Genomic DNA, 11,931 nt, shown 5'->3' on the forward strand with positions numbered 1-11,931 from the left:
GTAATGGTCAGTTACATTACAAGGCCCAATTACATTGTCCTAAAGTTTAGACCCTAAAATTTGGACTCTAAATTTTAGAAGCAACATTGTCCACATAGAACTATTACTAGGCTATACAAAGCTATTTATCTCTTGTATCATTTCTTGTTTTATTTTTTTTACGTTATGTTTCCTGCAGACCAGGGCCCTCCCTGCAGACCATGGCCCTCCCTGCAGACCAGGGCCCTCCCTGCAGACCATGGCCCTCCCTGCAGACCAGGGCCCTCCAGTCCAGACTAAAATGACACCAAACCTACTTTTTGGCATTTACAGACCAAGCTCATTCACCTAATTCACTTTAGATAGGTGTGTTATGGGAACAGTGTAAAGATGTCAAAGTGACTGCCTCTGTCTGTGGAGGTGGACCTGGGTTGTGCCGCTGTGTTCCAAACGGTTCTTTATTGGAGCGTGGAGTATGCGTAATAACACATAACACCAGTCCCCTATTTACCACTCTGAACACAGAACACAGATTATACCTAAGGATTTTCCAGTTCCTCCAAATGACTAAACCATTTTCATATGCCAGTTTGGCCTGTACAGGAACCCGCGGCACAACATTGCACTCTGATTTGAGCTGAAATAAAGTAAAAAGTAAAAGTAAACCCCAAACCCCTTTTTCTTTAGATGAAGAGTTTTGAACTTGATACAAGATTTCTTGCCAGAGAGAGGATCTGGGGTTGGAAATTGGAGAACAATTCATGCAAAGTACAAGGAAATGCAAAGTACCTCACACAACAAGACTCTGCAAGAGATAGAGAAATCCGTGCAAAATGTTCATTTTTATAGTTTCATTCCTTTGAATTGGACTTTAGTTCAACCACGTTAAACCCACATTACTATATTTGCACAAGTTTTTTTAATTATTATATTGTGTTTTTGTGTTACGTGTGTTCATGTTCATTATTTTTGGATTGACCTGGAGTCCAAATTAAAGATGGATAATTGAGGGAACTACTGTTAAAAAATAAACAATAATAATACTCAGTTAACAATCAATACGAAATCTGAGACAGAGACTAAATCATGATTTGAACAGGATGTCAAAAACAACTGGGCAAAATTTGACTTTTTCAATGGTTAAGATATTCTTGATTCATTTATACAGTACTTTGACACATTTGACCCATTCATCAAGCATCATTTATGAAGCAAACACACTTAGAAAAAGTGTCCTGCGGTGCTTGGTGTGAATACAACCAGAAAGTCAGAGGTGTGTCCATTGGATCAGAGCACAGGGGCTGATGGAGCTGACACAATGAGGACGGGCACCACAGAGGACCGATGGGAGACGACAAGACACGCCCAGAGGGACATAAACGCTGTGGGATACATACATTTGTGACAATTGTGACCATATCATTCAATTACAACAGTACTACCCCTGGTTCAGACTGTCCGCGAAGCATCTGCAGTGCCCCCCGAAGCCCCCCGCCGCCCTTCGCAGCCCTTCGCAGCCCTCCGCAGCCCCCCGCAGCCCTTCATAGCCCACCGCAGCCCCCCGCCGCCCTTCGCAGCCCTTCGCAGCCCTTCATAGCCCCCCCGCAGCCCTTCATAGCCCACCGCAGCCCTCCGCAGCCCTTCATAGCCCACCGCAGCCCCCCGCAGCCCTCCGCAGCCCTTCATAGCCCACCGCAGCCCCCCGCAGCCCTCCGCAGCCCTTCATAGCCCACCGCAGCCCCCCGCAGCCCTCCGCAGCCCTTCGCAGGCTGTTTACTTGTAAAATGATTATCATTGTGTGAACTTGCGGTCTTGTGAACATACCTACACAGCTCTGTGCGTTCTAAGCATAGAAACCGTCACTGCAATTCTATTTTTCGCAGTATCAGCCAGAGGGCATTTAAAGCCAGTTAGACTTACGCAAAAATAAATAGACCAGTATCAAACAGAGCCACCAAATGCATATTTTAGATCACATGTAGGAAAAGACTCAAGAAAACAAGGTGAGAGAAGCGTGCTCTGGTCACTACTGTCCGCAGCGGTCAGCACATGTACAGTTCCATTGCTATGCTATCACAAGCTCTGAACAGAAGGACCAAATGACAGAGGACGGGCAGAAGCCTCTACACATAGTAGGAATGTTCAGTATAGGTGAAGGATGGCAGTTCAAACATCAATATTAACTATCACATCAAAACAAATAATTCTGTAGCTTGGACAGTTGGTCTGACCTGGTCTTGATTGTGGGATTCATACGCAGTGGGAATAGTCCCAAGTCGACGTCATTACAGTCCGGGTTAAACTCCAGGGCTCCGGACACGTACATTAAGAAGTAGTCCCACAATTCGGGAAGCTTCTTGGAGGACAGGATCATGGGTGAGCTTTTTTGGGGACTGTGCTTTGGTGACACAATCTGTAAGGGTTATCCTCAGGGGATGGGGGGGATTCAGTATCTTCTGGTTTGTTCTGGGGGGCTTTCCTCAGGTGCTTTTTGTCATCAGGCTCTCAGACTATCTGGCTATCTTCCGGTGGGACAAACTTGGGTGTCCTTAGGTTCTTTCTGCGTAGACTTGTGGTCTTGCTGTCTTCAGGTGAGGGAGCGAGCCTTAGGTGGAACAAGTTTGGTTGTCCTTGGGGTCTATACGAGGCAATCCTCAGGTAAACTTGATTGTCCTTTGGCTCTCTACTCGTTCCCGCAGCAGTGCACCCCTCTGATCTGAGTACGTCCACTCAGCAGTGCATTCAGCTGACTGGCTCCACCCCTTTATGCCTCAGGGTGTAGATACTGCCTGATTCAGATTCTGGATTAATGCTCAGACGGCAATTTAGGATGCACTCCTCAACATCAAACGAGGGGCCCAGAATAGTCCCTTAGTAATTAACATAACAATAATATATTGTACAGTGAGATTGAAAAGCCATTTATAACAAAATAACAATACAAAACAAATTTGTGAAAACATGTGCGACTCAACAAACATGTTTGCATGAAACAAACATGTTTCATGCTAAATTTTTATTTTAGAGCAATAAATATACCAAGATAGATCAGAAATGTGCATTGTGAATCTGGATTCTTAAAGAATTATGAAAAAAAGCTTGACATTACAGCATTCTCGAATGTCTATAGTTAGGTCACTGTTTAACAGTCAGATTGCAGATTTGTTGACCTGATTTATGGTTCATATCTCTCTAATTATAGAGCACAAACTACATAAAACTAAAGCTGGCACAAAGTTCAACGTCTTCTCCGTCAGCACAAACATATTTTTTTCAAAACAGCCTCAAAAAGTGGTACAATTATTCAACCCCAAAAGCACAATTGTTGCAAGTTGAGAAGACTTTGAAGAGGTTATGAAAAGTTTGTGGAACCAGTCCCAAACAAATACTGACAAGGTTCAACGTTTGTGGATTTCTACAACATCTGAGAATATGACATAATCGAATCCCTATCCATCTAATCTATACATCAAATAAAAAGCCACTCCAACCCATTCATATAATAGAAGCCTAGCACTCATGGGGGAGAAAAGCCATCCCCATCCCGTTCTGGTGTGACGTACCAGTAGATGAGGGAAAGCCCGTCGAAGCGTTCAAGCTCTCTGTTGCGCTCCTTCAGCAGAGACATGATGCTGCCGGTCTGTGGAGCTGCTCCAGTGTGTGCAGTGTGTGCAGTGTGTGCAGTGTGTGCTGCTGGGAGAGTCCAGAGCCTGCACGGCTGGGCTGTCCGCTGTCCACACACTGCTCCCTGTGTGTGTGTGTGTGTGTGTGTGTGTGTGTGTGTGTCAGCAGTTGCCCAGCTGCACTGGCGCCTAAATATATGTCGTATGTCGTTTATATACAGATTAGATTATTTAGGTCCGAAATGGAGCCGTGCACTCTGTGGTTCTCAGTCAAATAGCTTTGGATCCAGTTCAGTGCAATACCCCTTATGCCATATAGTTTCAGTTTTTTGAGTAGTATTGAGTGATTAATTGTGTCAAAGGCTTTCTTGAGATCAATGAGACCCCCGCTGCATACCCTCTTGGGTCTAATGCACTGCTCATCTCCTCCACAGCTTCCATTCATGCCTTTGTTGTTGAACTTTTGCTTCTAAACCCATACTGGCTCTCATTTATTATTTCACGTTTTCCTAAAAAACGATTCCAATCTTTTCTTGTAACTTTTCAAGAATTTTCGAAAGAAAGAAAATAATCAAGTGTAAGAAGTTTTTAGAATCTTTTATGAACCTTTATCTAACCAGGTAAGGAGACTCATTAAGATGACCTGGGGCAAAGGAAAGACTTGACAGCACACACAATCCTAAAAATAATTCCTCTACACGTTTATCCTGGGGCTCAGCTGATCAATGTGTAGAGAGTGGTCCTGTCCTGGGGCAAACGGCAGAGCTCTGCTGACAGGGGGGACTGTCAACCCTAATCTGAACTCCTCACTGGTCGTTTCCAGTATCATTGCATAGCAGGCCTGTTTTGCGTGAATAAAAAATAATAACACCACAGGTGAAAATTGCAACTTTTAGACTTTTTTGGAGATTAAAGACAAAACAACGTGGGTATTAAGGGTTTTGTATACATTTATCTGAGTTGTGCTTTAACAACTTTGCATTTTCTAAAAAATAAAAAAAGATTTCTTCACTTTCTGCGCTTTATAGATTGATACTTGACAAATTGGTCCTTAATTTATCAAAGTTGCGGAACATTTTCCACTGACTGAAATGTACGTGGACTTTAATTGTGTGGGACCAGTCCAATTTGGCTAAATTCATAATCCTGGGCTGAGTTCCTTCTCAAGCCGTGACCCCTGACCCACGCCCCAGTCTGGACTGACACTACACTGCAGCTCCACCTACTCACTGCTCCTGTTAATACTTCTAGAAACATTTCTCTTCATTCAACTATTTCTGCCACAACTATTATTCCTTCAGCAAATGTTCTTGCTACTACTACCTGCAGGGTAGAAAAGCTTGTCCTTGGGCCTGACACAGAGTTGTTATAGTGGTGTTCAGAAGTATAGAGACAATGCAGGATTGGGGATTCCAATAGAGTTTATAGTTTGGCATTAACATATTTTTGCAGCAGAGGGCGCTTTCTTCCATCCTCCCCAGGGAGGCGCCCAGGAGGCATCCGGAACAGATGTCTGAGCCTCCTCAGCTGGCTCCTCTTGACGTGGAGGAGCAGCGGTTCTACTCCGAGCTCCCCCCGTGTGGCCTCCCCCTATCTCTAAGGGAACGCCCACCCGGCGGAAAATCATTTCGACCGCTTGTATCCGCGATCTTGTCCTTTCGGTCATTACCCAACGCTCATGACCATAGGTGAGGGTAGGAACATAGATTGACCGGTAAATTGAGAGCTTTGTCTTTTGACTCAGCTCCTTCTATACCACAACAATCGGATGCAGCGGCTGCATCACTGCAGCCGCTGCACCGATCCGCCTGTCGATCTCACGCTCCATCCTTCCCTCACTCACTCACTTGTGAACAAGACCCCGAGATACTTGAACTCCTCCACTTGGAGAGGGTAAGACACCTTTTCCCGGTTGAGAACCATGGCCTCGGATTTGGAGGTGCTGATTCTCATCCCAGCTGCTTCACACTCAGCTCCAACCGTCCCAGTGTATGTTGCAGGTCCGGATTTGATGGAGCCATCAGGACAACATCGTCTGCAAACAGGGCTTAAATCCGGGTATCGCGCTTTCAGAGTGGTTGCTCTATAGTTTCTATTGTTTAATCCACGAATTATGCACACTACTTACGCATCATATACACAATGGTGAAAGTTTGATTGTTCCACAAACAATCCGGAGCCTCATACCGCTCACTTTTCAATATTTCGTGGATTAAAAACCCTCCTCACTCTCTAGCTGCAGCCTGAACCAGCCTAGCCTAGTCGCTAGCGTCATGGCTGGATATGCCTTTACCTGCTCAAGTTGTCATATGTTGAATCAGAACCCTGGCTCTTTCTCTAATGACAGGTGCGTGAAGTGCAGTGTAGTGGTAGCTTTGGAGGCCAGGGTTACGGAGTTAGAAGCGCGGATCCGCTGTTTAGAGGAGCTAAAGCCTAGCTATAGCCAGGTTGTAGCATCAGGTGTACCGGACCGCACTACAGGGCGTAGCATTAAGCAGTAAGGTCGAGCTTAACCCCTCAGCATCTCCCGTGCAGCCGGGACTGGACCAGCAACAGAATAGGGACCCGTTTATGACAGTTCGGAGGGGACAAGGCGCTAAATGCCGAACCGTAGTGCACAGTGAGCTTCCCGTCTACAATAGGTTTCCTCCCCTCAGGGATCACACGCCCGCTGAACACACTAGAGAAACTCTTGTAATCGGGAGTTCTATAGTCAGAGACGTGAAGCTGCCAGCTGCTAGCGTTAGGTGTTACCCGGGGGCCAGAATGGGTGACATCGAAGGAAATCTTAGGCTCCTAAAGCAGAGTAGACAGCGATTCCGTCGAGTCGTGATTCACGCAGGCGGTAACGACGCCCGGCGGAAACAATCAGTGGTGCTCAAAGTGCAAGTAGTTGCGGTGTGTGAATTGGCAAAGTAATATTAGACACTGTAATATTTTCTGGTTCCCTGCCCAATCGGATCAATGCTGAATTGTAAAGCCATTTTTCAGCATTCAACAGCTCGTTATCTAGATGGTGCCCTCAAAACAACGTAGTCTTTGTTGATAACTTTTGGGAAAGCCCGGGCTCATACGCAGGGATGGCATCCATCCGACTTCTGAGGGTAAATCCCTATTAGTTCGGGATTTGACCGATAGTCTTAGTCGCGTAAAGTGACCACCTAGGGATAAGATAAGATAAGATAATCCTTTATTGTCCCACATGGAGAAATTTCATTGGTGCAATGCAGGTAGATACAGAGGCAGATACAGAAGAAAAGAACAGATCTGAAAAACACTTTCAGTAGAAGATCTCCTATAAACAAAAACTCCCATAGACAAATAAATACATAAATACCATTGCATGTGATCACAACAGTAATTGCATATGAATATGTGTCACAACGGCACATAGATTGCACATGAATTTCACAGTAATTGCACATATGACGGAATTGCACATCAGTATTAGGTTAGGTCAGTATTGCGAGTGTTCAGGACTAACAGTGTTTGTTATAAAGTCTGACAGCAGCAGGAAGGAAAGACCTACGAAACCTTTCCCTCACACAGCGAGAGTGGATCAGTCTGTCACTGAAGCTGCTCTCCAGAGCGGACAGAGTGTCCTGCAGGGGGTGACACTCATGGTCAAGCATAGATGTGAATCTAGCCAGGACCCTTCTGTCCTGGCTAGACCGTTCTGTCCTGGCTAGGGGATGAGCCCCGGGCGCAGAGGAGCAGTGTAAGACGCTCCTCTGTCGCTGAACTCTCGCCCGCTCTGTCACATGTGAAGTGTTCAGATTCAAGGCAGATAGAGACTGTGTGTGCGCCTTCAGCGCCTTGTTAGACGGCATTGGTTTCACTCAAAATGTAAATAAACCGACTCACACTCACAAGAACACTCTGGATCTTGTCCTAACGTATGGACTAGAGATTAGTGACCTCATTGTCTTCCCTCAAAACCCTATATTGTCAGATCATTTCCTAATTACCTTTCAGTTTATTCTTAAAGATCATCCAGCCCCACAGAATAAAGTTATAATGAAAAGGACAATATCTGAAAAATCTATCTCAAAATTCAAGGAAATAATAGAGCCAATATTCAGTGACATGTCATATGATCCTGCTGAGAACAGTTTTAGTCCCAGTTTAAGTGATCAATTTGTCAACTTGCCCATGAATTCTCTGAAGTCTGCTCTTGACGTTGTCGCGCCGTTAAAACAGAAGGTCATTAGGCCAAAGCGCGCCTCCCCATGGTAAAACGAAGAACTGCGTTCACATAAACAAAAAGTTAGAAAGCTAGAGGGATTATTTCGTCGCTCTCACACAGAAGAATCCCTAAAAGCAGGAAAAGTTGCTACTGTCCTATAAGCAGGCTCTGCGTGAGGCCCAAACCAGATACTATTCAAATCTAATAGAAGTCAACAAAAGTAACACTACATTTCTTTTCAGCACTGTAGCCATGGTAACAAACTGTCACAGCGCAGTAGAGCCCTCAATCCCAGCTACACTTAGCTCTGATGATTTCCTCCTATTTTTTAACAATAAAATAAAAACAATCAGAGATAAATTAGATGAAATTACCCCCGCTATTAGCCCTGAACTAGCCCAAGCTGTAAATCTAACGTCTCATATAAATCCACCTGTAAACCTAGAAAGGTTCACAGCTGTTGATCAAGCAGAGATAACTTCAGCCATTATGTCCTCTAAAAGCTCAACTTGTGTCCTAGACCCCATTCCAAGCAGACTCCTCAAAGACATTCTCCCCCTAATTATAGACCCTATTCTTAATATAATAAATACTTCACTCCAAAGTGGCTATGTTCCACAGTCCTTCAAACATGCAGTCATTAAACCTCTTCTGAAAAAGCCTAATATAGATCCCGACCTATTGGTAAACTACAGACCTATTTCAAATCTTCCCTTCGTCTCTAACATCCTTGAAAAAGTTGTAGTAAAACAGCTTTGTCGCCCCCTGCAGGACAATAACTTATTTGAAGTTTTCCAGTCAGGGTTCAGAGCCCACCACAGCAGGGTTCAGAGCCCACCACAGCAGTGTTCAGAGCCCACCACAGCAGGGTTCAGAGCCCACCACAGCAGGGTTCAGAGCCCACCACAGCAGGGTTCAGAGCCCACCACAGCAGGGTTCAGAGCCCACCATAGCACTGAAACTGCACTAGTTAAAGTCACAAATGATTTGTTATTAGCCGCTGACGATGGACTGGTCTCAATCCTGGTTCTGTTGGACCTCAGCGCAGCGTTTGACCATCGACCACAACATTCTACTGCAGAGGTTAGAATGTGATGTAGGTGTTGGAGGAACAGCCCTCAGCTGGTTTAAATCCTATTTATCTGATAGGTACCAATTTGTTAATGTAAACCAGAGCTCCTCACCATGCTCTAAAGTAATTTACGGTGTGCCACAGGGTTCAGTACTCGGTCCAATTCTGTTTACTCTTTATATGCTGCCGTTAGGCAACATTATCAGAAAGCATGGCATTAACTTCTGATGCTCCCAAGAGTCTCTAAAAGTACTGTAGGATTTTAGAGCGTTTAGCTCCCAAGCTCCTGTGTTATGGAATCAGCTCCTGTCCATGTTAAATATGCCGACACAGTCTCTTCATTTAAGACCAGGCTTAAAACGTTCCTTTTTGAAATAGCTTATGATCAGGCCAGTTAGGAACAGAAATACACTGCCCTAGGAGCAACTGTGCTGGGGGAAGTATTGCAGCTTGAGCACTATCCTCTGCTTCTGACTACTTATTCTATCAAAGAATAGTTAATATTTAATTCCACTTGCAAACTGTTCACCGCCTTCTTTTTCTTCATCTCACTCCTGAGGACCTGTGGACCCAGATGCCCCTCTCCTGGTGAAGTGGTCCCTGCCCCATATGGACGGTCCCTCATCTGCCTGAAGAGTGGGTCCAGCTCCAGTCTCCCTCACATCCGTCTGTGAGAGTCAGGTCTCTCCTTCACTCTGGAACTCCTCCAGGTTTCTACTTTTTTCCAAGGAGATTTTTTGTAGTTTTTCCTGGCCGAGAAGGAGGGCCTAAGGACAGAGGACTCTGGGACATTGTCCCTCGCCACCACAGACATTGCTTGATTCATTTTTCACTGTCGCCCTCAGAGGCAACCGTTGTTGTGATTTTGGGCGTTACAAAAATAAATTGAATTGAATTGAAACAGCAGAGATGAGATCCTGTGGTCCTCTACCACCTATAAATTCTGTCCATAAAAACTATGAATAGAACCAGTGACAAAGGGCAGCCCTGGCTGAGTCCAACATGCACTGGGAACAGGTCTGACTTACTGCCGGCAATGCGAACACAGCTCCTGCTCCGGTCATACAGGGACCGGACAGCCCTGAGCAAAGGGCCCCGGACCCCGTACTCCCGGAGCACCCCCGAAAGGACACCCGGAGGGACACCGTCGAAAGCCTTCTCCAGATCCTCAAAGCACATGTGGACTGGTTGGGCAAACTCCCATGAAGTGGGAACTCCCTCGAGCACCCGATAGAGAGTATAGAGCTGGTCCAGTGTTCCACGACCAGGACGAAAACCACTCTGCTCCTCCTGAATCCGAGGTTGGACTATCGGTCGGATTCTCCTCTCCAGTACCTTGGAATAGACCTTACCAGGGAGGCTGAGGAGTGTGATCCCTCTGTAGTTGGAACACACCCTCCAGTCCCCCTTTTTGAACAGAGGTCTGCCAGTTCGAACAGAGGTTTGAACTGGTCTGCCAGTCCAGAGGCACTGTCCCCGACCGCCACGCGATGTTGCAGAGACGTGTCAGCCAAGACAGTCTTACAACCTCTAGAGACTTTAGGTACTCAGGGCGGATCTCATCCACCCCCGGAGCCCTGCCACCGAGGAGTTTGCCAACAACCTCAGTGACTTCAGCTTGGGTGATGGACGAGCCAGCCTCTGAGTCCCCGGTCTCTGCTTCCTCTTCAGAAGACGTGACGGTGGGATTAAGGAGATCCTCAAAGTATTCCTTCCACCGTCTGACGACATCCCCAGTCGAGGTCAGCAGGTCTCCACTCGCACCGTAAACGGTGTTGGTGAAGCACTGCTTCCCCCTCCTGAGGCGCCGGACGGTTTGCCAGAATTTCTTTGGGGCCGGGTTCGGGGGTTGCCGCCACAACAGGCACCGGAGACCTTGTGTCCACAGCTCCGAGCAGCCGCATCAACAATGGCGGAGAACATGGTCCACTCAGACTCAATGTCCCCAGCCTCCCCCGGGATATTGGAGAAGCTCTCCCGGAGGTGCGAGTTGAATACCCTACTGACAGAGGGCTCCGCAAGACGATCCCAACAGACCCTCACAATGCTCTTGGGTCTGCCAAGTCTGTCAAGCTTCCTCCTCCGCCAGCGAATCTAACTCACCACCAGGTGGTGATCGGTTAACAGCTCCGCCGCTCTCTTCACCCGAGTGTCAAGACACGCGGCCGGAGGTCTGATGACACGACAACAAAGTCGATCATTGACCTCCGGCCTAGGGTGTCCTGGTGCCATGTGCACTGATGGACACCCCTGTGCTTGAACATGGTGTTTGTTATGGACAATCCGTGGCTAGCACAGAAGTCCAACAACTGAACACTGGGTTCAGATCGGGGAAGCCGTTCTTCCCGATCACCCCTTGAAGTCCCACAGTAGAACAACTGAGTCCCCGGTCGGTGCACTGTCCAGTACCACTCCCAAGGATTCCAAGAAGGCCGGGTACTCTGCACTGCTGTTCGGCCTGTAGGCCGCCACAACAGTGAGAGACCTGTCCCCCACCCGAAGGCGAAGGGACGCGACCCTCTCGTCCACCGGGGTGAACTCCAACACATGGCGGCTGAGCTGTGGGGCTATAAACAAGCCCACACCAGCCCGCCGCCTCTCCCCGCGGGCATCACCAGAGAAGAGGAGCGTCCAGCCCCTCTCGAGGAGATGGGTTCCAGAGTCCAAACTGTGCGTGGAGGTGAGGCCGACTATATCTAGTCGATATCGCTCAACCTCCCGCACAAGCTCAGGCTCTTTCCCCCCCAGCGAGGTGACATTCCATGTCCCCGGAGATCTGGTCGTCGAGGCCCCTGCTGTTGACTGCCGCCCAGATCTCTCTGCACCGGCACCTTATGGATCCTCCTGCGGGTGGTGGCCCCCGTGGGGAAAGACCCGGCCACCAGGCGCTCGCCGTTGAAGACCCACCCCAGGCCTGGCTCCAGGATGGGCCCCCGGTGATGCTGATCCGGGCAACGTAACTGGCCTTGATCTTTGTCTGACCTGTCACCTTGGACCTGTTTACCTTAGGAGACTCTACCAGGGGCTTGAAGCCCCCGACAACATAGCTCCTGGGATCATTCGGGCGCTCA

General features: G+C 47.5%; 1 protein-coding gene across 4 annotated transcripts in view; it reads right to left on the reverse strand.

Annotated features, from left to right (window-relative positions):
* The window catches only part of LOC140357840 (syntaxin-binding protein 4), a 162,326-nt gene extending 158,688 nt beyond the window's left edge, over positions 1-3,638 (reverse strand). For all 4 annotated transcript variants that reach the window (XM_072442362.1, XM_072442363.1, XM_072442361.1 and 1 more), the window contains exon 1: positions 3,543-3,638. In XM_072442362.1, coding sequence (XP_072298463.1) covers positions 3,543-3,607 — 65 coding nt within the window. In that variant the 5' untranslated portion in view covers positions 3,608-3,638. The remainder of the gene's footprint in view (positions 1-3,542) is intronic.
* Positions 3,639-11,931: the final 8,293 nt, after the last annotated feature.

Source organism: Eucyclogobius newberryi, unplaced genomic scaffold (assembly GCF_026437365.1).
Source record: "Eucyclogobius newberryi isolate DKJ021-1_F unplaced genomic scaffold, fEucNew1.0.hap1 SCAF_13, whole genome shotgun sequence".
Classification (NCBI taxonomy): domain Eukaryota; kingdom Metazoa; phylum Chordata; class Actinopteri; order Gobiiformes; family Gobiidae; genus Eucyclogobius; species Eucyclogobius newberryi.